General features: G+C 35.1%; 1 protein-coding gene across 4 annotated transcripts in view; it reads left to right on the top strand.

Annotated features, from left to right (window-relative positions):
* E23 (ABC transporter G family member E23) overlaps positions 1-26,605 on the top strand; it is a 356,089-nt gene that overhangs the window by 304,577 nt on the left and 24,907 nt on the right. Inside the window, exon 1 of one of the 4 annotated variants that reach the window (XM_074176090.1) lies at positions 16,516-16,660. The exons of the other annotated variants lie outside the window; for them this stretch is intronic. Coding sequence (XP_074032191.1) covers positions 16,575-16,660 — 86 coding nt within the window. The 5' untranslated portion in view covers positions 16,516-16,574. Of the gene's footprint in view, positions 1-16,515; positions 16,661-26,605 lie in introns of those variants that run through there. 4 annotated transcript variants of the gene reach the window in all.

Genomic DNA, 26,605 nt, shown 5'->3' with positions numbered 1-26,605 from the left:
ATATATATATATATATATATATATATATATATATATATATATTTGAGGCTACTAATATTACTCATTCAGTTTGAACCTCAGCTTTATTTAATCTAAATACATAATTTATATAAAGATACACAGTGCCAGTTGTTTGTTTATTGATCTCACTGACACCTTTCAAAAGGCTTTTATCTCTTACTTTATCTTTGTTTTCTGTGTTAATATAACTTATTCAAACTCAATTATTTTTTCAAATTTTAATTCCATAGTTTTTGATTTCATCCCCATCCTCGACTTCTGTTTGACTCTGTTTGGTTTTCACCAATGTACACAGTGATTCAACAGGAGGATTATTTATATAGTCAAGCAAGGTTTTCTATGAATCGGTTGAAATATGACAGTATTAGTAGGAGTAGGAGGTACTATAACGAAACAATTCACTACACATTGTTCTCCTGTATTTTCTTGACATTTGTCAACAGGTTTTCAATTTTTTTTTTACAAAATTTGATCTGATGAATTGAAAGGGTTATTTTTAGAACTGATTGATTTTTGGGAAAGAAAGTGTTTGCCTTTCTTTCCCAATAGATCTGATAGTTGTGGTAATACTTACTGACTCGAATATCATCATTAGCAGTAACAAGCAGTACAGCACTATGACAAAAGAAGGTATATAGGAGCTGGACTGAAAATTTTGTAGGTTGACAGTGAAAAAAATATGTTTGATCTTATTATTCAATATAGTTGTTTTCGAGGGCGATATAATGACCATAGCGATCATACAATTTTTCAATTCCATCTCTATAACGTATCTAAAAAAACACTTTCCTGTACAACTGTCATTAAACGTAACATTTTTAATGGTTGTCAAGGGTATTAAAAGATGATGTTTAAAAAGTAGCTTGTTGGAAATATTTGAACACTAGTGTTAAAAGAAATTTTAACACGATTTTTTTCGACCAAATAGCAAAAAACAAAACATAAATATTCAATTATCAACGAAGATTCATTATGATCAAAAGATATATATACAACTAAATTCTGTTACAAGTGCATCATACATTATAGTGTGCGCTGGTCAGGCCCTATCCCCCGAAGCCCCGATACATTCGGGAGGGCGCGCCAGCATTATCAACCAATGACCACTCCCCACACTGTGGGGTAAGTGATCATTGGGTCCGAGAATCATGTGCCCTGAGCAAGCGCAGTGAGCCAAGAATGACAGACTTCTGCATCTGTGCGGCTGAGAGTTCTGCCTTAGTGCGGCAAGCCGTTATGATTTTAAGATTCGAGAGTAGAGAAGACTCCAACAATGAGAACAACCATCTTGACAGAGTGATCTGGATAGAGTCCGCGGAGTTCGAAGAGAAAATCTCGATATTTTATCCGTTTTTCCTCCTCTTTTCTGACGATATTCATCTCGCCAGGAGCTGAAAACTCCACGACAAATATCGTCTTGGTCTGGTGATCGAGAAGGACTACATCAGGCTTATTAGCTTGTATGAGCCTAATGGTGGGAAACGAGCAGTTCCAATAAATTCGGCACTTCTCGTTCCCTACAACGGATTCAATATCTCCCGGGGCGTAGGGCAACACCGGTGTCTTGTCAATACCGTAAGAGTGTCGTAGATGGTAGTATAGCACTCTTAGGGCCGCGTTATGTCGATGAATATTAGGCCGAGACCGCATATGCTGATAGCAAGTGCATTAGGGTCTCGGGCGCCTCGCGGCAGGCCCTGCACCTTGTGTCAGGAACCTCTATACCCATCACGGGACTGAGGTGTTGAAGATACTATCGTGGCAAGCCATTATGAACCCCTCAGTTTCCGACTTCAGCCCACTCGACCTGAGAAAAGCGAAGGTCAGGCGCTTTGATAAGCCAAGGTCTCCAATGTTATTGAAGAATTAGAAAAACTGCTGATAGTAATACCTTGCGATGTTGAATAGCCTTGCAATATATTTGAACGATCTCAGTTGACAATTTCATGGTCATTAACATTACTTCTCAAAGTGAAGGGGACGATGCTGTAACGCTGGAGCTTCTTGGGATTATTCTTTCAGCAATAGCCTTTTTATAAGAAATAAATTGATCGATGTAACCCTCAGCTACTGTTGTAGATGTCTATCCTTCGTGTTTCTTAATATCCGTTATATTTGCTCCTGATTCTGCTAGGAAAGAAGCAGAAGACCTTCTGAAACAGGGAGGTTCAGAAACTCAGCAATAGTAGAGGGCATTTTCCCAAACGTGTTTATACCAACTGGGTTGGCACTCCATTTTTTATAATTTGAGTATTTAAAAATAAAAATTGTTGATGATTGATAACAGAAGAGCGTGATGCAACGTATTCATTGAAATAGTCAATGTTTTTCCCACAATGCAAAAAGAACGACCGATTTTCATTTTTGTATTTGGAATTTGAAAAATCAATGACATATCCATTAATTTATTGTCTTCTATTAATAAATGGCACAGCTTTCATCTGGCGCATCATTTATAAACCTCTGAACTTGTTCAAACGTGAGAGCTTTTGATTTTTTGTATCTATAACTTCCATTTTTCCGCTTTGAGAATGCTATTACCTTGAAATATTTGCTTGTATTAACACCATTTTTAACGAAGGCACTCGACTTCATAATTGAAAACTTGCTCCATAAAATTGACGAGTTCCATATTTTTAATTTCTCTTTTAGATGGGATAAGAAGACGGTTTCGCTAAAATTTCCTTCCACGTTTTTAGGTCTACACCAGCTAAGAAAATTAGAATATGCGATGTTGTACTGCTGAGCCGATTTTTTTGGTAACAATTCAATTGAAGCTCTTTTTGCAAACTCTTCAATATCGTCAGGAATACACAATTCCTCACTATTGTTCTTCATTACTCAAGACATTAAACACCAGCAAGAACCTTGAATGTGACTTTAAATAAAACGCCTGAGCTGTAAACAATACTGTTTGTTGGTAACCAGGTGATTTGGCGTCACCTGACACGGCCACTTCATAGCAAGTGCGATAACATGAAAATAGAAGACACGCTCAGTAAAGACACGCCCGAAGAATCCATTGTATGGCGAAACATGTGTTGCGTCTTTGTAAAACTGTTTGTTTGTCATATACCATCTCTATAGTTCGATTTGTCTTAAGGCCTCAGTTTCAACGATTACCTCTCCATCGGCACTAAATTTCTTCCCAGAGAGCATTCTCTTGAGGTCTGAGAACAGATAAAAATCACTGGGGTCCAGATCTGGGGAATACGGTGGATGCGGAAGCAATTCCAAGCCGAATTCATGCAAGTTTACGATCGTTTTCATTGATTTGTGACACGGTATATTGTCTTGATGATGTATCGATATCATCAGGCCGGAGCCAACAGAAAATTCGCAGAGAAACAGAGAGATGTATGTATAGCAGATATTGAGCCACACCTTGAGCATTTTTTTGTTTCTGCAATTCAGGCTATAATTAATAATCAGTTAGAAATTTTGATTTCCCAGTATGATAGTATGAATCCAATTGAAAAAGTCTCATTAAAAACATAATGTCATATATTTTCAAATCCTGACTGGAAACGGGATATATATTCATCACCTAGCGATGCTAGGGATCATATGTTGAAAGTTACGACCTTGTTAATTCTTGTCTCGTGCAAATTTCGACTTTTCTGGGTCTTGCTGCATTATCGAATCGAAGGGAATACGAACTTCTTCAAAAAATATGAGATCTCTTCATCAAATCAGAAAGTTTACTAATAGTTTATTTTATGACTGTTACTTCAATAATTATAGGAAAGTCTTGTACTATAGTAGATAACAGAATCACGGAAGCTGACAACAAAGCTAAAAAAAGCTGGTCAATAATCAACGAACTCAGAGGAAAAAATATGTATACAAACACAACAGATAAATCCTTGAATCCGGACTTTTTAAACAGCTATTTCTGCTCTGTCGCAACAAAACTAAGTATAAATGAATTGAAAGAAGTGATAGGAAAAATAAAAAATAAGAAAACATCTGGCTTTGATGAAATTTCTATTAGAATTCTCGAAAGTCTTCCTGAGACTGCGCTCAACATATTTGTTGAACTGATTAACAACTCCTTCGAGCAAGAAACATTTCCTTCAATTCTCAAAACCTCGGTTGTCATTCCTTAGCGGAAATAATTGAAAAACGCTTTTGACAGTGTCAACAGCTGTGACAACAGTCATATTTGGATAATTTCATACCTTTCTGACAGAAAACAATTTGTGAGAACGTCATCTAACTCGGACGTGGGAGAGATACATTGTGGAGTACCTCAAGGCTCTGTGTTAGGACCTATACTGTTTCTGTTATACATTAATGATTTGACCAACATATCGATTACCGGAAGCTTTACCTTATTTGCTGACGACACCACATAAGTGTGGCATGACAAGGACAAAAACAGATTGCATAACAAAATGTGCCAAGACATGAAAAAAGTGAAAAATTGGTGTGACTAGAATCTTGTATCATTGAATACTTGCAAAACAAATACATTAGCATTCAAGTATAATATACCTGATATCCTCCTAGACAATAACACAATAAAAAACAACTCCACTTTGAAATTTTTGGAAATGTATTTAGATGAAAATTTAAAATTCTCTCAGCATATTGCACACATCAACAAAACATTTGCATCAGGATATTTCGCACTGAGAAACATCTCAAAGAAACTGGGGTTTGCTGCAGCGAAAGTAGTGTACTATGCCTTAATAGACTCTCATCTAAGGTATGGTATACACTTTTGGGGTGTTTGCAGTAAACAACTTTGCAGTCGGTTTTTGCCTTGCAGAAAAGATACGTATGTAAACCGAAATGGCGGGATTCATGGTAACCCCTTTTTCGAGAACATAGAATCCTTACGGTTATTTCAATATTTATATTGGAAACCGTGTCAATTATACATAAAAATAGAGAGAATTATGAATCTACAGCTACAGCCACATACCACACGAGGCGGTCAAATGAACTGAGTCTACCAATTCCAAAAACATGTTTGATTTGAAACTCGTTGCAATATAATGGAATCAGGATATACAATAAACTTCCCAATGAAATCAAAGAGACTCCTTTCATCACATTCAGAAAGAAATGTATAAAACTATTAAGTGATTATGACCTACAAGAATATTTTGACGATACCCTGTAATTTAGAATGTGATGAAACTGCGATTGTACTGTGTGTGAAACATATATTTTTATTCGTTGTCCTAGTTCTTGTCTTGTAACCTCTGCATATGTATGTTATATAGTTTATATTTTATTTTAATCATTTATATTTTATACATTTATACATCACATCTTATACTTCATGTTTATATCAATATTTATTTATGGCATTGTGTTTGTAACAAGAATTTTATTCTTAAACAATAAACATATCAAAAGGTTTTAGAGTTCTCTAGTCATTAGAATATCTTTTCCTGGCACGAAGCCCCAGGTTTTTTGTAAATTAGGTTAATATAAAATCAATTAGAAACCATATTCCGTTTTCGTTACCAAATTAGGAAACCGAGTATCTTTTTTTCAACATGTAATTCGACTAGTATCGCTAATATCATTACTAACTTTCGGTTACGAGATTGAGGTGAACGACCTGCTGCAAATATCACATTTTTAACTCTGAACTGAAAAACTTGATAGTGAAACTTCTTAAATTGAACTACTATTTCTGTTTTGTGTGTCGAAAATTGACGACCAGTGATATTAGTATTTTATTTGTGAGAGGTGCATTTTAATATTGGTGGATCCATGGAATACGAAAGGTAAACTGTAATGCATCATATTTCAATGGATGGTGATAATTTTTTTTCATTTTCAAATAGGAACGATTTGGAATCATGCTTCTGTCACACAATTAATATTTGGTGAATCAAATTTGTCATTTGGATATGGCAACTCATTTTTTGAAGCAAAACTACTGATTTATTGATTTTATAACGAATATTTGATCAACTTGAAAAAAAATTGGGTATAATGTTTGAGTTTATTTGTTTCATTCAATTATTTTGGTTTATTTGGCACTAGAATCATACATTTATTGAAATTTGATAAAATAATGAATGTTCGGAACTTGACGTATACTTTTCATTTCAGAATATATTGAATTGATGATGTGTCATAAATGGATTGAACACATATATAAATTCAAATTCGATCCTTATCGTAAAGCTAATTGAAATTAAGTTTTACATTTCGCAGACGATGAAGGAAGGCTCTTAATAAATTTTATGTGTGTCTCATGGGATTTCGACTACAGTATATATATATATATATATATATATATATATATATATATATATGAGGAAACTAAAAATTAATTAAAGATTGAATTTTCAGGATTTATTACTCTAAATCAATCATTTGATTGTAATTTCTTTTCATGTTTGTTAAAACAATCTAAACTACCTAGATATTAAAGGTCATTTTCAATGGATTTTATTTATTTTTCCTCAAATTTGTAAACAATTCTTTATTTCTGAAAATTTCAGAAGTATTAAAACACATAAATTGTTTTCTTCATAGAGCTTCAAGTTTTCAAAAGAAATTTGGAGTTAATGTTTGGTTTGGTATGCTAGACACCAAGATCATAGGTCCCTACTTTTCTGAGACTTCTTTGGCGGAGAATTATATTTGGAATTCTTGTCGGAGATTCTAGTTGAGTATACGTGGTTGTGAATAAAACTTGGAAAATATCTTTGGGTGATAAGGACAACGGAAGTTATTCCAATATTTCAATAAAATGTATTATCATTTTCAAGGAAATGCTACATAATTTGTATGATGCTAGCACAATATAAAAACACAATATAAAAAGGTTTTTTTATATTGTACTAGCATTTTACAAATTTTGTAGCTTTTTCTTGAAGATGATAATAAATTTAATCGAAATATTGGAATAACTTTTGTTATAAGGGTATACTTTCGTTCTGCTGATCACTCAAAGATTTTTTCCAAGTATGTTTCTTAACTAGTCAACAAAGACTGTCCTTCAACTATATCTGGATGTGTATATAGAACCATCACATCCACGTCACAAATAATTATTAAAAAGAAATATAAAATATATTAAAAGTAATTTTAGGTGTGTATAAATAAAAAAGTGTATATGAAATATAACGTACACTTCACATGGAAAATGAAGTTACGACTGAAATTCCTCAACAGTGTAGCTATTTTTTGGCAAAAACCCGTTGCTTAACCTGGCCAATAACCTGGCAACAAACATAGTAGAACCTTCAGTAGGGAACCGTCCGAGAAAAGAACCGAAGAACTACTTCAATATAGTAGGGATCGGCTCAGAATAATTGCAGGGTTACTAACCGGTCATTGTCCGCTAAGAGGACACCTGAATAAAATGGGGCTGTACAACGGAGACCTCAGCTGCAGATTATGCAACGAAAGGATAGAAACAGCTCTACACATCTTATGCGAATGTGAGGCACTGAATCACAGGATGCAGGCAATATATGGACGTACAAAATTACGCCTAGAAGAATATGTACAAACCTGTACCTGAATCTGTACAAACTAGTACAGGGAACGAGACTGATGGAATGGGTGTCATGAGAAGATGGTAGAATGAACGTTTTCTGGAGACTTGGACTAAATGGACAAGTCAGACAGCTCCCAAAGTACAAAAAAAAAACAAAATTCATTAACAACAACACACAACGACAAACGTATCACGAAACAGAAAATTGCAGGGTAAATTGGCGGAGACCCCAGAATAAGATATAGTTCCCGGTCGAAATCCCAGAACAGAATGAAATCCTCGGTTAAAAAAATGTGTTCGAAGTAACTCTCGAAAAACCATCACTGCCAATGGTCGGGGTCATAAATATAGTCCAGAAGGGTCAACCACTTGGGCCCGAGTTCCTTGTCTATCCATAAGAGTGTTAACAATGAGTACCTACTCGAAACATCACAAGTGGTGTCTTTCTAAATATTCATCTGTTTTTTGGCAATAAACTTTCGTTTCGAGAAAAGTAGTTGTAGGAAAAACCCTACATCAGATTTTAACAAATATGAAACAGTATTGAAGATTCCTGTGGCTTTTTTATATCATTCGAAGTGAAGGTGGCAGAGCTAAAAAACAAAATTCGACAATCCAAGTTTTTGTTGAATATTTCAAAAACAAACATTCTCGATCAGGAAACGGATTATTCTAGTTTTCCAAATAATACACTTTTGTCAAATTTAACCGACCTTTTAGGTCTTACCGTTTCCGGTAAGTGGGATCAGCTGAAAAAAATACTTTTAGAAAGTTGTTTCGTTACTGAAAATGTTAATTTAGTTCCCTGAAACAGAATTACAATTGCCAAGGAATTCTATTGAGGAATATGGATTGGATTGTTTCATTAGATTAATGCGAGTCTAATTGAGAATAATCATGTACTTTCACACAACAAAAAGTCCACACCGGAAATAGTTCCTCCATATTGTAACCCGGCGAGAATCCACTGATTCGTCAATTCATTGCTCATTCCAACCTTGATTTTAATGAATGAGAGAATCTTGGAGAAATTTTAACGATCCCCGATATCGATACGACCACATAAATCATCGACTGCTAATGAAAACAAGAGACTTCGCGGACCTGTCAAACTTTCATAGCCTCTCTTCCTCGAGTGAATATGTTTATTTGTGAAGTCTTACATGAACCATTCGTCTCGGTCTCGATATTTATTTTATGTGAGCGAAGAAACGCTGACCAAATAATTTCGGGGCTCTTGAGCCTAACCGAAACACACTTCTAGGATCAACGAACTCTGACGTCATCAGGTTAGTAGGTTAGTTGTATTCAGGACGTTGAAAAAATAATCCTGTTGCAACAAAGAACAACGCCTTCTATTCTACGTTCGCGGGATTATCAAAACAAAAGAATGCGATTGAGTAGTTGTGATTATCTCGTTGATAAGTTCGTCATGTGTTCACGATGGTACGCCAACGTGAAAAATTCCAGATTGAAGAATAAACTAAAACGTTATTATATACTTACGTAATATTGCTGTCTCTTTGACGATGAATAGATGGAACAAAAATAAGTAAAAAAAAATCATGTTCAACGGCTTTATTGAAAAAAAAGGTAATAATAATGTACTAAAAGCTAAAAACTAATTCGGAATGTCCTAAGGAGCAGTCAGCACACCACTCTCCTCAGCAATCTACAGTATTTATCAGATAAAAAAATTATAAAATCGTTGGGCGTAGTATTTACATATTTGCTCAGGTTACGATACGCTCAACGATTTATTATTTTTTTATCTGATGAATACCGTAGATTGCTGAGGAGAGTAGTGTGGTGACTCCTACCTAGGACCTTCGGAATTATTTTTTAGCTTTCAGTACATCATCTACATCATTATTATCTTTTTTTTACAGTAAAACCATTTAACATAAACAGTTTTTACTCTGAAAATTAATTTACACTTCAAACCGATCAAACTTCTAGAATTCTAGAGCATATAACAAGTACATAAATAAAACGAATTGTAATAATTGTAATCAATTTCAATTGGGGAGTAATTAGGGGGGTTTTTCACATTATTTAGCTGTTGGCCAAAATTGTTTCCTCATCTGTTCCGTTAAAATATGTTTTTCCGTTAACCAGCTGTTGCTCCCTCTACGAAAAACAACCCTCAAAACTCGAAACTTGTGCCAGCTAAGGATTAACGAGGTCTGACTTTTTAACATGTAATTCTAGCACGGGTTGTACAATCGGCAGTGAAAATCGATCGTCCGGCCTCTCGGCTCGAACCACCGAGTTTTCCCCGGAAAGTGCATTATTTTTTGGTCATTTCACCTTGAAACTTTTAATTTTAGCGTTCGGCGAATAAGAACCAACCATCTAAAAACTGTTACTCCGTTTGTATTAACCATTAACCTATCATTCTTTTGATTTTTTGTACGCTTATTTTTACTGAGAACGAGTTTTTTGATAAAGTAGTTAGTTTTTTATTATTTGTTCAGAAACGGAAGCTACTTGAAATTATTTAATCTATCCATTGCTGGATTCATTTTCAATAAAAATTTTCACCTTTGAGAAGGGGGTGTCATCCACCACCAAGGTGAAAACATACTCTAGTACGGAGTCAACTTTAAAGTGGAGAGTAGAGGCTACGAATCGCATGTTGAAAGGCAAGGCCTCGTCAGTCCTTAGCTCGTACAAGTTTCGACTTCTGAGCGTCAGATGGTTAACAGAAAAACAGATTTGAAAGGTTTTTTTTCAACAGCATCCTAATCCAATGTTTTTGCAAATCACTGCTGTACAGTAACACCTTGTTTTGTCTTCAATAATTGGACTAATATTGAAGAAACAAATGTTGATTTTCGTTGTATATTCATTTGTACTCAACACTGTCTCACAGGTTTCTCAAATTCTAGCGTTACGTCAATTAAAAGTCAATTTTCCACTTCCGTTCCACACCTGACTTGAACTTTAGAAGCAGTTGAACATTTTTGTCTTATCCTAAAAGCTAACACCAAATGCGATATAACACGTCGATGTATGTTAATGATTACGGAAATGATTACGGCAGTTATTGTCAGGATGCAGATAGAAAATTACATTCGCTGATTCAATTCCAAAAATATACTACTGATATCTGACGACACACATTGTAGAAATGAGTTTTATAAAAAGATAATGACGATTTAAAAATATACTGCATGCATAGGTCGTTGAACCACTGAAATACCGACGGTTTATCTAGACTTCTCTACATAATGATGAACTTAGAAAGCGGCGATTGACATATGTTTGTGTGTATACTTTACCATGTTGGTCTCGTCAATTAGGTATTAAGAATATCGACAACTCTGTCATTACTGTTTCCCAATTAGTGCATCACTTTACAACTGGGAATGTCGTTAAATTTCACAATCGACCTAGGATTCATATTATTTGTTACGGAAGGTTTCAATGGTTTACTGAGTGTACGCTGTAGAATACTCATCATCATCGTTTTAAAGGAACAAAACGGCGGAAAATTCTCTTGAAACCGCGTATGGAAAGCGACCAATTAGGATAAAATCTACAGAACTATTGATACAGATAGTAACACGAGAAAAGCGTCACTAATAGTTGGATACTATTCTTTATCATTGTTCGAAAGATATTTTTTTGAAAAGGTAACATTTCCCGCAGGCTTTCTGCGTTCTTTTTGAACTAGTTTTCAACTCCTTCTTTCAAACAATATGGTCAATAGTAAACTCAAGACTAAACAGGAAAAAACAACAAACCGATATTTCATTGAAACATCTGGATCAATTAATAACTGACGGCATTGAAGTTGCAAACATTTTTGGCAGATTTTTTGTTGATATTGTTGAAGATCAGTTACAATCTCATTTTGGAAACAACCTATCTGAAATGTGTACAACTTCCAAGCGCCTAGTAAGCAACTCATTTGTATTTCAACCATTCTCCTCAACCGAAATAGAAGAGAGTATAGCTGCAATGAAAAATATAAAATCAACAGGCATAGATGAGGTGCCGGTATCCCTTCTGAAAAAGTGATCCGCTGATATTGCCCATTTGTTGGCTGAGATACTAAAATCTCATTCGAATTAGGTGATTTTTCTTCTAGACTGAAACTGTCTGTAATCTCACCTATACATAAGAAAGACGACCGGCTCTCAATGCTCAACTACAGACCCATCGTCTTACTCAGTATATTCTCAAAAGTATTAGAGAAGGGTATTTGCAAGAGAATCAATAGTTTTCTTATAAAATACAATATACTGAATCAAAACCAACACGGATTCAGGGAAAACTACTCAACCGAAACGGCAACAACTTCTTTTGTACAACTTTGACCTCTCGCGTGCCTTCGATAGCCTCAATTTTGATTTTATATTGTCAAAATTATCAGCAATAGGATTACGAGGTAATATATTTGATTGGATTCAGTCATTCCTACAAGAGCGAAGACTCATTGTGAGGGTGAATAATGAAATTTCAGACGAATACCTGGTTAATTCGGGAAAACCTCAAGGAAGACGAAGTGATATTTAAAACAAAAAAGGTCTTCCACGAATTCGATGAATGGTGTCACAAAAATCGCGTAATGATGAATCACTCAAAAACAACACTACTAAGATTCCACAGACCCTGTGTAGATCCCATAATCGCCCAAAATATCACATTTAGACATTATAGTTTCCTATTCAATTCCAAAAGCAATTTTTTAGACACAGTTCTAGATAAAACTCTCAGCTGGGACGAATACATAAACAAAATTTGCTCTAAACCAAATAAACAATATTTTGCCATAAATAACCTGAAAAGCTGCCTGAATGAAGAAGGGCTAATCGCAGTCTACTATGCCCTCATCTACTCGACCATTAGTTACAACATCTTAGTCTATGGGCTAGCAACTTCCACTAACAGAGTTTTTCTGGCACAAAAAAGAATAATCCATGCTATGTTCAGACTAGACTATCGTGAGTCCTGCCGAGAAGTATTCAGAACAAAGCAATTATTAACTTTCAGAGGTATTTATTTATATAGACTATTAATATATGTTTACAAGAATAAAAATAACTTTGAGCTTAATAGCGACATTCATGGCTACCAAACACGACAAAAAAATCACCAGACTACGCTGGTATGCAGTACTTCAACATTTTACCAAACGATTTGAAAACTATAACAAGCCTGGCCAGATTCAAACATAGTCTTAAGTCGTTTTTGATCACGAATACATTTTATAACATTCAGGAATTCTTCTCTCTCTGCAATATGAACTAAGATGAGCTGATGAACTCTTTTTATTCTGTCAAAATTCATGCACTCTAAACATTTACTATTCATTATAACGCTAACCTGCACTTCTATGTTGTCCTATATGACATATTATTACTGTTGCAATGTTATTTTTCAATTGTATTTTTAAGTTTCATGACCTGTCAACCCGATGTAAATTGGTGATTTCATGATCAATAAAAATGTCTGTCTGTCTGTCTTTTTGTTTTTTTTCCTATCGTCTAGTGTGTTTCTTCATTCCATTTTTGTTTTCCACATGAACTTCCACGTATTGAGCTAGCCGCCATTTTTTTTAAGTGTTTCATCACCATTTTCACTATTGAGTTTCCAATTTTATTATCGTCATTTCACCCAGTGAAAGTAACTTGTTTATAACACTCGTAACGGGAATCACCAAATCTTATTTTCAAAAATATCATAATAAGGAGCTAATCCAGAAAGGGATATAACGGAAAATGATTTGAGGTGGTCTTCATTCAAAGTGAGATTATTATCTATCGTTTCACTGTGAAAGCTATTTGTCGGGTTTTCTGACCATGGTTTGCAGGTTTTTATGCCGGACGTTTTGTCTACCACTGCGGTAGACATTATAAAAGGCGATGTGCTAACGGTCGCAGTGCCCGGGATGAGGCTCGAGTTGTCGATGTTGTTCCGAACGCCGTATCAACCGGTATTTAATCACGGTTTTATATTATTATTGGGCGTGGTTTTTCTTAATTGAATTACCTGTATACTTTTAAGGACAGGTAGCCAGAATTTATTAATGTTCATTGCCTCTCCTTTCCTTATCCATTGAGATTATCCCAATGCTTTTGAATTTCTATTGCCTATCTATATAGTCTTCAATAGTAATTTTGAATCTTATCGAGTATTACTATATCTCCGAATGAGAAAATGTGAGTGCCTTCTCATTTGAGAGCATGTTCGGCTACAGCTGATTTGTCAGTTTGTCTGAGGCGATTTCGCTTCTATTCTCTTGTGTTCGTGATTTCAATGTAGACCAACCCGCAGCTACGAGGAATCCGGTATACTCCGAGTGTTGTTAAAGGTTCTCTGGGGTCCTTAGCTGACCTTAGACTTTGTCTGGTAGTTTTCGTTAGCCAAAATTATCGTTGTCAGCATAAACATTGTGTTCTAGAAATTCGATGAAGGCCCTTTTTGCCTGGTCCTGATTGGTGAAGGTTCTGTCGATGAGAAAGTTATTAAAGTGATTGAAAAGATGTTAGTCTGTTGGCCAGAGGTTTGGGGAGTATGGTGGGTGAGGCAGAACTTCGATGCTTCAATTTTCGGACGGTGATTTGTGAAATATGTGGACGGGTGTTGTCGTGGAGCAGGATAGGACTTCTATTGTTGACCAGAACCGGCTGAAGCTGACTAAACATTTTAATTATTCGAATGTTTATTTAGCACTGACAGTTCGATTTGATTCATTTGGATCGAAATAATGTATATACGAAGTCAATTCGAATGGCATGAAAACTAAATAATCACCAAACGTCAGCAGTTTCTTTGTATGGCAAGGGCTCTGTGGTATAATTTGTCAAAATTTATTTTATTCTTCATAAGCCTCGACGGATTTTTTTTATTAGCAGTAAATAGTAATGCCATCAGTCTTTTATTTAGCTGTTCGGATTGATTTCGTATAGACTTTACATATAAACATGTACACTGTGTATATGAATGTTCTATACAAGAGAGAAATCTTGTGAGAAAGTTGAAAGTATATATAGAAATGAGGTGGGGTCTCAGGATGGATCCCTGAGAAAATTCTTCAGTGATTTTGGTACAGCTTAGAATAATTATGTTGAGTCTGATCTACTATTGAAAAGGAATACAGCATTTTCACAGAATTAATAATAATAATGAGTTCATTGCCCATCAAAATTCAAGATAATGACAAAAAACAAAATACAAGAGAGAGAAAAATAAAAATACTTTATATTTGATTGCAAATGGCTTTTGGTTCAGACCGCGACTTTGCATTCGCGTCTGCTCTTCCACCAATGCCGAAAATGTATAAAAGTAAATGAATGAGTGCTTGAAGAGAAGAAAGAAAAAAGAAAAAAAAATGAAAGAAAAGAGTAGATAAAATAAAGATATAGATATGGGAATAGCTGAAACCTGTTTCAGGATTCTCGCCGCGGACCTAGTTATTCTGAATGCTGAACAGATGCTGTTTAAACCTACTTTTAAAAACAGTTCCTGACATGCTAAAACAATTGTTTTCCCATTTATGAAGATAATTTATTGTGGAGGAGACATTATAGAAAAAAAATCGTTTGAATATTTCCTTTTTATGTACAGGAATGTTTAGCACTGTCTTTTTACGCAAATTCAGGTTATGGATATCTGTTCTATAAGACAAATGTTCATATAAGTAGGGAGGATTCCTATATTTGAATATTTTACAGAATATGCATGTTGCATGAAGACGTCTACGATCAAACATATTCAACCACTTCAAATCTGCTAATTTGTGTGAAATTCTGGACCTTCTTCTGATACCAAATATTAACCTGATACAAGAGTTTTGAACTTTTTTTATGCGACACCTGTCGTTCTTGTCTAAACGTGAATGATAAACAGCGTCACCACAGTGGTTGAAATGAGATAAAACTAATGAATCACATAGCATTTTCTTGACATCTACTTCCAAATATTGTATATGGGGATATATGAGTTTGTTTGTAGGTAAAATGTTTATGTAATATGTTTGTAGGTAATATGTTTATGAAATCTTAGTTTATAAAATCAACCCCAAATTTTTTAATACGGTCTGAATTGTAGGTATCTCAGAGTTTCCCATTTTCAAGCTGTAGTTTTTTACTTCTTTCCTGATGCTATCACTTCCAAAAATAATAGCTACTGATTTGTTTGGATCGATTTTCAACATATGGTCGGTGGACACTTTTAGAATCGTATTTAAATCAAAATTTATATCGGTTCCTGCTTGACTTATATCTGAAGTTTTGAAAGATAAATATAATTGAGAGTCATCTGCATAAAGGTAATATTTACAAGACTTCATTTTACTGATGAATGTGGCAGTATAGAGGGTATAGAACAGTGGGCCTGAAATGCTGCCTTGGGGTACTCCTGTTTTAACTTCTCTCCAAGTAAAAGAAATATCATGAATCTGTACCTACTTTTTGTAATCTTTTATCTAGATAAGATGATATCAACATCACTGATCCATTACTTAACCCAATGAGAACCCTTAATGAGAATAATTCAGGGCAAAACTGTGTGAATCAATTCATGCATCATAGTTTCGAACGCCTTCGAAACTAGTAAAACCCAAACTTTTTAGTTCAAAATTTGAATTGTTTTTCTCTTGTGGCTTGAATGAGTTTTCTTATCTGCTCCAAAATTTCTAATTTTTTCTTCCTAGAAGTGTTTGTTGTTCACATTGTTTTTTTCAGCATTTAATAATATTTGTTCTTCAGAAAGTGCTGGAAGTTCAACATATACCGCTTAATGTTTCACTTTTATTGTCTTAAAAAGTGATGATCTTCCCACTGTTGGGAGCAGGTATAAAACTGAAACGAAAATATCAACAGCCGCTCATCCCCACATTTCAAAAACCCTTCGTCGCGTCGGGCCTAACTATTATTATCAATTCTCCTCTCTTCTTCTTCCTCGTAGATCAATCGGTGTTTCCGTGTGACCGTACCTAAGAACACATAGTTAAAGTAACAAAACTCTCTCTCTTATCTCCTGTTTGTCAATGCCCAGCAGCAAACTGATCATTACAATTTTTGGTGCGTTGGTGAACGGTCGGTACTAAATAGCGCCGTGCTAAATGAAATTTCCGTCAGATTTAGTCGACGGCTCTTCGTCAGAAAAGAGTTGCTGTTGTTTTGGTGGCGGAGGCGGCAGCCTTAAGAGGTTGGTTGACAGTGCATGTGCAAATTTGCAGAAGAGGGTTTATATAGTAGTTATTCTGGATTTGTAGAAGGTTTGGACTTTATTTGACCAGAAATGTTTGTCAGATTTGAAATTAAAAGTAGAGGCTAGTTTTAATTTCGAAAAAAGCTTCTGGAAAATAAAATGAAAGAAATCAAAAACAGACAGATAGATATAGAAAAGCTGGAGTTCAAAGCCAAATCTAAAACTAAAATTGATCATGAAATACCATCCAGCAAAGCAAATGAGCTGAGATATAAAAAATTGAGTTCTTGTTTTTTCAGTTTGAAATTTTCATCTTTTTATTTATTTTCTGAGAATTGGGGTTCAAAATTCTTTTTAAAAAATTTCGAACTCTAAGGGTTGTAAATTGATATAGACAATGTTAAATTCAAAGCCAAATTCAAAAATCCTGGAAATTATAACCATAAACAATCAAATATGCTTTCAAAAATAAGCTGACATATGAAAAAATTAGTTCTGATGACCATTTTGATTTTTTAGTTTTGAATTTTTATATTTTTGTTAATTTTTTGAAACCAAATTGCATGCATAATTGCATTATTATTATGTTTGGACATAAAATATTAAATATTTCATTTTTGTATTGTGAGGAAATATTATCCATCGAAAGAGTAGGAAAGAGGTGCAGTTGTTTTTTTTGTAAATTTCCGTAAGGTTGGATAAGATGGCTTGGTATTCATCCTTTTTTTTCATAGGTTAGGTTTATGGAGATTTAACAGATTTCAAGTAGAATGCTTGGAAAATTGAAGCCTTAAGTTTTGAAACACCTACTTTCATGTAAACGTTGAATTACACGCATCTTTGTAAGACTTAATTTTTTTTTAATTGATTGCCTCTTTCTTTTCTTTGGAAGATTTCCATATTTTTTGTATAAACGTGGAGAAGTATATAGAAAGCCAAAACCTTTCTATCCCAAAAACTAACCTCTTCTAAGAATATATCCCTTTCATTTTAAACAAGATTCAATTATAATTATCTATGATTTAAGAACATATCTGTTGATTTCTTGTAATCATGAAAATGGTACTAAAAGGAATTGAATATATTATCATGACTACAATTAGTTTTTATTTGATGGAAATGAATAAAACTAATCCATGATAATTATTAAAAATGTTCACACTATCCTGTATATAATAATAATAAATGTCTTTATTGTTTACAACTAATAAGGTTCAACAGTTGATGAACAGTATGGACAAAAATATGAACAAGTTGGAAACAAAACGCGAAGTTCAATTTTTATAACGATAAATAGTTATTTATTGCTCTTCCACTTAACCTCAAAAAGTCGCTGAGGTGTTATAAGAGCATTATTATAAAATAATCCGTTCTACTGCAATCAAGGCATGGCATCATAAGAATAATAATAAAATAGATCACTGAGTTTCAAATAAATATTTCTTAAATCTAATTTGAAGTCGCTGAAGCCCACTCTTTTTGATTATTTCAGGAATATTATTATAGATTGCGCAAACTTGATAACAGTAACAGATATGTTGGGGTTTTGGTCCGTATGACTTTATGGAAGAATGAAGAACTCTTCTATTACTCATATTCAACCAGCCAACAGTTTTTAGTTTGTGTGAAATTTTTTGACGTCTCCTTATGCAACAGATCAACCTCAAGCAAGAACTTTGAACTTTTTGAAGTTTTGAATTATATTGACTAGTTAAACATGGACCAAAAAGCACATCTGCATAATTGAAATTTGAAAGGACTGTTGCCTCACATAACATTGTCCTCAACCTCAATGAAAAGAAATGTGTTTGACCGTACATAATCCTCAACATGAAATATGCACGTTGTAAGAGTATCTTAACGTGTTTTTCAAATCTGAGATCGACATCTAGGAGAACTCCCAGACTTTTTGCTTCTTGAACAGTTGTGAGAGAAGTTTTATTTATGCTAACAACAAAATCATGAAGTACAGTACTGCGATTGATTTTGGAGCCGAAAACAATGACATTAGATTTACTATTATTAATAATCAGACAGTGGTTTGAGGCTGCCCCTGTGAAAGCTTTGAGATCTTAATTTATTCGACAACAAGCAGAATCAGTTATTTGTAGAGGAAAGCTATAATGAAGTTGAGTGTCATCAGCATATAGGTGTATTTTGCAGTACTGAAGACTCTTGAATAATTGAATAATTATTATTAGCAGGCTATTAACTATTCAAGGATATCTCCGAAATCTAAATTAATATTATTAGGTGAAAATATTTGTTTTTTGTATATTTTCGAAAAATACATTCAAAATTCACTCAAACAATTTCAAAAATCACTAATAGAATGCTACATTACCAACGAGTACGATCTTTCCAAAAAAATATTATAGATCCCTACGAAAATTGCAATGGTATCAAAATGTTGCCTATGAAAGACATTTATTATAAAGTGTGTAACAACGAAAACTTAACAGAGCCGTTTTTGAATATAAAAAGTAAGAATTTTGAAAAAATCTCGGACACGTCGATTTTTTATTAAAGGTGTCCCCCTTTCAGTCTAAACAGATTTTTTGTAGTACGCATTCCCTCGGAGGGGTGTGTCCGACGACCCTTATTTAGATAGGGAAAGTAGGTCGAGTGGCACCTTGTTTTAAGAGTCTTTCGAATACCTTTACATCTCTGTTAAATGAAAATTTAAAAGCATTCAGTTCAATCTTCATCAATAAACAGGTTTCTCACTTTACAAAAAAATTTCATTAAATCCTGTTTTCCTTTTCGGTTATGAAAGCAATGATATGCACGTTTTTTTTCTCTGTTGCGGTTTTCATTCATGGTAACGAACATATTTTAGGGGTTTAGTGAAAGTACAACGAAGAAGTTGAATTTCGCCCTTTTCTCTAGAATTACTGTACGAAGAACTATAAAAATTACTGTATGTAAGAATGAAAAAGTCGTTATCATTATTAGCAATTTTCAATATGCTTAAATTTGTATTGGTTTTATAAGCTATGTTAACTAGTAAACGCCATCTACTTTTTCAAGTATGTTTACTAAGTTGGCCTAAATAAGATAACGTTCCGTAATGTAACACTTTATATTGCATTATAAAAAAGGGCACAGTTTTTCAAAAAGTGACTCGCCTTGTAGATGTTCCTAAATAAGAGTGTGAACCAGCGACCCTGCACCCTGCAGCGACACACCCCCATCGTCGTCGCGGGGTCAAACATCTTACACAACGTAAAGCTTCAGTGTCGCGAGGGTCTTTGCCCTTTGTCAGAGGAACCATGAAAAGCCCGTATCTAAACAACGGATCACCTAGTTTCGGTATTTTTCGGAGGTCGGCGGCTGGCGTTTGTCTAGGTCCCAGCGAATCAATGCGGTGGCTCACGTGATCAAATCGACCTCCGGTGAACCCGTGGTGCAACGTTCTACGCGTTGCCGTTTCTTCAGATTCTCAACTCCATCTACAAAATTCATTTTCCATACCGGTTTTCATATTATTCCAATGTCTAGCCGTGATAGGAATCGCACGCTAAGAGGTAAGACCTCATTAATCATTGGATAGCACAAGATGTTGACTCAGGTAATACCTTTACCTGCTAATACCTTTACCTGGATTAGATGAATTGTTAATATCATGTATGTATATAGTAGGGACGGTGAGTGTATACTCACAGCACTTAAGCCACATCTGACCCATTGTACATCCTCCCGAAGAGTTGTCTTCCTAGGAAATCGTCCATCCTGTCCTTTCCAGGAAGGTGGACAGTTTACTAGAAAATATCTCCTTTATATCGGCAGATGTAGGCCAAGACTCGACAAACACACACTCTTTGGCAACCTTGAGGTATCTCACGGCGGCTTCCGCGAAGGTTTTGGAAGGTGCAATGACATTACTGTCGTTGCGCGGCTTCTTCAACCTTCTTGGGGTTCCCCTAGTGGAGGTGTTCAAGTGAGGTCGCTTTCCTGCAGGAGCAGCCGGTTTCTTGTCTTTCTTCAAGGCGGAGATCTTGGCGCCCGCCACAGGAAGTGCCCTTGCTGTTGGTGGTGGAGTGTTGTTGGAGGGAAGAGTTGGTCACCTCTGGCAGACCCATTCAGCTGTCGGCACGATTCCTCACACCTTTGCTTGGGTGAGCACTTCTGTCCAGCTTCGGGTTTGGTTTGTGTTGTGTCTGTTTTGATTGTTTCATATATGTGTGTTCTCACGAGTAGCAAGGGAAGAGTTGCTCACCTCTGGCAGACCCATTCAGCGGCCATTCAGCTGTCGGCACGATTCCTTACACCTTTGCTTGGGTAGGCTGGTCCACGGTGGCATGTTTCGCAAATGCTTTTGGTGAGTTTTAGTTTCCCTCACCCTACTTATGTTTGCCTCTGGCCAGGAGTCCGGCGATCCCGTCCGTAAGGCCACATATTAGCTTCCCGGACAAGGTTCCCAGTCCCCTGGCCGTTCCCCTATCCGCTACCTGGGTACGCACCCGATAGTTAGCCCAACCTACGGGTCGTTAATATAAATCGTTGACCCTTTTCTACTTGCGTCATGATGCTTGCTTCTCTTGAACTTTTTTGAATGGAAATTCATATTCGGTTGAGGTTCACAGCTTCTTCTTTTCTGTTGAATTCATCCCTGTATTTGTGGATCTCAATTGCCTCCCATATCAGCCGACTATGGTATCACTGGTTGGGGGCAATGAGAATCGTGTGGTTTCCTTTAGTACCAAGAAGTGAAGATCGACACAATCTAATCTGAAAGTTTATTGCGAAGCATCACGTACAAATGTTATGCTACGATCACCATTGAGTTTTATGTACAATTGCATTTCCTGTAACTGGGTACTCCTGTTGCAAATAAATCGCTTTTTTTGCCTAGTCTGCAGTTTCTTCAATGCTCCTTCAATGATCCACGGATCTTTTGATGGTTCCTATGTATACCTTCCCACAAGTGCACGGTATGCGATATACCTACCCCTTCTGCTGATGGTGGGTCTTTTTTGTCTTTTGCCAACCTGAGACTTTGTTGTATCTTCTTGGTGGGTTTGAAAACCGTTTCAATGTTGTATTTCTCCAAGAGTTTTCCAATTCTGTCCGTGACCCTCGGTTACGGACAACCATCTGAGCCTCCTCTTCGTTTTGAACCGTGAAAGTCTTCATGGCCTTGTTGATCCCGGGTACACTGTATCCATTCGATCTCAAGGTCAGTTGAAGACGTTCCAGTCCTTCCTCTAGATGCTCTGGAAATTATTGGATGTTACGAAACCTCTTGAAGCATACTAGATTTCTATTTAGTATTCAAATTTCATGAATTTTAGTTTTCTGTTCACAAAAAACTGTTGTAAAGCTTAATTTCAAACCATGTTCGAAGTATGTGACTTCAGCTCACTTGATCTTGAAAAAGCCTGGGTCAGTTGCTTAGACAAGTAGAAGTAATCTTCGCGGTTTCAATGTTGGCCGTCTGCTGAACGAGGTTCAACTTGTAAGCAAATTTGTAAACATGCAGAGAAGGGGATCCGGAATCCTTATTATTTAAAGGGCTCCATCCAGTACCATTATAGATACTTCTAGGGCAAAATTCAACTATGGAGATATGGAGATGTATCATTTGTCGGGTTTTTCTCGTTTTGGTACAGCTTCTCCCGAGTCTACAACAAATTAGTAGTAAGACATAGTAAGATGGGAACAGAAAGCATGACAGAATACCAACAAAAAGTGAAAGCGAATAAAGCTGATACCACTAGATTATAAACATTGTAACACGGTATGTGACTCCTTTTTAGGGAATCTGATGCATGTCTACACCAAATACCTTTGAGATATAACAAATAACATCACTACATATTGTTCTTTTTTCATAGGCCTACAGAAAACCCCGCGATGGCATATGTCTATATTCTCAGGATAGCTTAAAAAAAAATCCTAAAATCCTAAAAAATAGTCCATTATATTGAAATTGCGAGCAATATTGAAATTGTGAACGTTTCAATGAATGTGAAGTACTTTTTCATTTTTGACAGTTCCATTGTATCCCAGATGAAAAATACAATTCTATAATATAAAATTATCAGGAACTTTATGTTGATTTGATATAGGAGTATCACTGAATTATTTTAATAATCACAATCGAGGTCATCAAGTTCATCATCGTTAATAAGTCGTATCATACATTATTTCAAATCAGATCGATAATATCTTTGCTTTTGCTAAAATTTTTTTGAAATATTATAATATAGTGATAATAATAATGATGAACTGTTCATTGTTTGTCACATGCCAATCAATAGCAATAATAATAATAATGATGATATTTATTTTCCTTTTAACAGATAAAATGTATAGGAATAGTCATTAAAATAAAATGAAGTGCATATAAAACGAATCAAAAATATTACAAAATCAGGGTTTCATAATATACATGCATGAAAATACCTTAAACAAGCACAAATTAATATTGAGAATTTTCTTCGAAATATTTATTTAGTGGGTAAAAACATTTTTACAATAATCATACCTTAGTCGTAAATTTACTTGAGAGTGATAGAAAGTTATCAACTGATTTTGTTGCAGTATATCTTTTGAATTCCCAAAAAGAAATGTGATGCTACCTAACTTTGACACTAACTGTTCACAATGGAATTTTCAGCTAAGAAACTCATCAACATATATACCTAAAAGTTTTACGGTTTCTGCGGTACTGCCCTTTAGTTCATTATCATATGTAAAAGTGGGTTTTTGCCGAACAAATGAATGTTCCTACTATAGTAGGAACATTCATTTGTTCATATATACATTGCATTTTTCTTCTAGACAGTTATCATCTAAATCTCATAGAAATAATGTGAAATCGTCAGCGTTTGCTGTGTACGTTCCATTTCCTAAAATGTTCCCTATATTATTAACGTAGAGTAAGAGAATAGGACCTAAAATTGACCCCTGCGGCACTCCCATATCGAGTTTGATTTTTTCTGAATTTTTGTTATTATTTAATTATTATATTCATGTTTTATGCTTACATGTCTCTGATTTCATTAATAATTTATCATGATTGACACAATCGAAAGCCTTACTGAGGTCGCAAAAGACCCCAACAGGGCTCTCTCCTACCTCAATCAGGTTTACAATTTTTTCATAAAAATCAATACTGGCTGTCAACGATAGGTCCAGGTTTTATTATACATGATAAGACCTTTTTAAGAATAAAAATTGGCATATCGTCAAAACCTGAAGAATACTTATTTTCCATTCTTGTTAATAATAAGTTCAGTAATTCTACGTTTGTTTCAAGGTGATTGACAATGTTTCATGATGAATTTCACTAGTTCGGACTTCCATTACTATATAAAATGATTTGAAATCCCTGAAACAACTAAAAAAGAAGAATTAAAAATGAATAGCTGAAAATAACAATTATATTAAGCAAAATAAACCTGAAATGCAAGCAAATCAGGAATAGCAGACCATGTTTGGACCCATCAACACAACATCGAGTGGTCCCAAGCTGAGATCTTGCACAGAGAGGAATATTGCTTTAGGAGAAAATTCAAGGAAGCCGCTTACATGTTGTCGAACAACGTATTCAGCCAAGCCAGCGTAGAAATACGCAATATATGGAAACCCATCATCAAGCGAAAAATGGCCAACCCCCGCCAAACGGTCGTCTCCCACGGAACTAGTGAAGCGGAAAATGGAAAGCGGGGATAAGTGAAAGTACTCGAACGACCTATAAATAGTCATCTCTCGGAGGAATCAGTCCAGTTATCACCCGAAGACGATTGTAGATACTAACAATCGAAACGTCGTGAACTAACGTGACTTGGAATCTGTCAACTTTTTATTTTTATTTTCTTTTTTCATTTCTTCTTCTTTATTTATTTTAGTTCGATTGTTCTATTTTACTTATATTTTATTTCACTATTATTTCATTTCAGGTTTATTTTGCATCATATAATTGTTATTTTCAGCTATTCATTTTTAATTCTTCCGTCCGAACTAGTGAAATTCTTCAGTAATTCTGGCTCACAAAACAGATTGAGACATAAAGTACTCGAATTAATTTTCAACTGACTTTGAGCCGTATATACCTTTGAGTTAGGTATTTGACCAATCAAATTTTTTGTAGAATTTATGAAGAAGTTATTGAAGATTGAAGCAACCTCCTCTGAGTCTTCTACCTTTAATATTTAATGTAACATTAGCAAATGTTTTCTGTTTATTGTTTAATTCAGAAATGACTTGCCAACTTGCTTTCGACTGATTTTCAGAGTTGAGAATTCTTTTTTGATAGTAATATTTTTTGTTTTTCTGACTAAATTATTATGTTCTTTCTTTTTTTGGTTATGAATAGGGATAATGTTAACATAGTTCTTTTGTAGGACAAAAAGGTCTTTTAAATTTTCACTTCCTCAGTGACCCAATTCTTAGAGGAACATTCATTACATTTATATTCAATTTCAGGAAAGCTCAAATCGAAATGATATTAGAATACATTGTAGAAATATTCAAAACTCGTATTAAAATTTGAAATTTTGCTGAGGTCTCTTCAATCCTCTTTTATCAAAGCATTTTTGAAATTACAAATGTTTTGTTTCCTAAAGTCTCTTCCCGTGTCTGAACAAGTTTTTAACAAACAAAATGATAGGTATTAGGTCTGTTGATAATTTTTTCACACTTTCCTTGCAAGTCAAACAGAAATAAATAAAAAGAATACCTACAAGAAGAAATCTAAATACTCCAACTTGATACAAGCTAACAAAAAAAATCTTCTAGAGATAATAGAACATCACCGAAAATAAACGAAGAACATTTTAACAAGCGGCTGTTACGAGTGTGAGTTTTCTCTGATTTTTTCAAAAGACTCTAGAGATGAAGCGAAATTTGGTATATATCTACATATTACTGCCAACCTAACGCCAACATTTAATAAAACCTTCCACTAATAGGAAAACAAAAGTCTCCAGACAAGATTCCTAAAAAGTTACAGAATTCACCACTTTGTTTACAATGTTCATGTTCATGTTCCGGTGCCCCGGATATTTATCTTATCCCAACGGCAACACCGCACTCCACATATCCCATCACCGGGGGCGGTATACGGAAAACGCAGTGGGAGAAAAAAACTCAAGGTCCCAAAAGGGATGGTGCATCGCATCCAAAGACGTACCGGGTGAATAACCCACATTTTATGAGATATCTCCGACGGTTTAAAAAACTATCGGGCTAATTTTAATTTATACTCGAATTGTTTATTAAATAGACGTCGGTTTGTGTATGTTAGGTTTTCATTTGCTTCAAACGATGCGATTTGGGTGGAATTACAGTTTGTTAGGTGACAAAAAGTACTTTACTGGTGTTTTTTTTAATGATGATAGTTTTTTTCTATGACCATGATTTTTTTTAATGTCTATTGAGGACAAATGTCTTATTTCCATATAATATTACACTGCGGTAGGTATGGCATCTTTGGGAAATCGTTTCATCCACTTTAGGAATTACTGTACTCTTCATTTTAAGTCTTGAACTATAATAATGTTGTACAGTGTCGGGTTAAGCCAGCGCGGGGCCTGTAGCAAATTCTGTCAAGAGGCCCTTGGTTTGCTAAAGGTTCTCAAGTTGTGGCGTCTTCAAGCAAGATTGCCTTCTGCTTTCTGCTACAATTTGATGGTGAAGCAGAAGACTTTATAGTAGTTGCTTTGATGGCGCGAATGATTACTATAGGGCGACAGTGGAATATTCCCCATCCAGTCAGAAACTCAGACTGCCTGGAAATCGCTCGGAAATCGCGGATACTGTCTGGTACTCTTACTGTAGCGATTTTTAACCAACAATTTCCGCTCGGAAACCGCGCTGGGAAAAACCGCTCGGAAATCGGGAAGTATATCACAGGCCTAAAAGAGGAAGTGATAAAATTTGAGCAGTACTAACACTTTATTTCAGTTTTCGTACCAAATATTTGACTGGACAGTT

This window comes from Leptinotarsa decemlineata, unplaced genomic scaffold (genome assembly GCF_025532065.1).
Source record: "Leptinotarsa decemlineata unplaced genomic scaffold, Ldec_3_MD MMD2_tig00001393_RagTag_RagTag, whole genome shotgun sequence".
Taxonomy (NCBI): Eukaryota; Metazoa; Arthropoda; class Insecta; order Coleoptera; family Chrysomelidae; genus Leptinotarsa; species Leptinotarsa decemlineata.
This window is presented reverse-complemented; position numbering and strand designations above follow the sequence as displayed.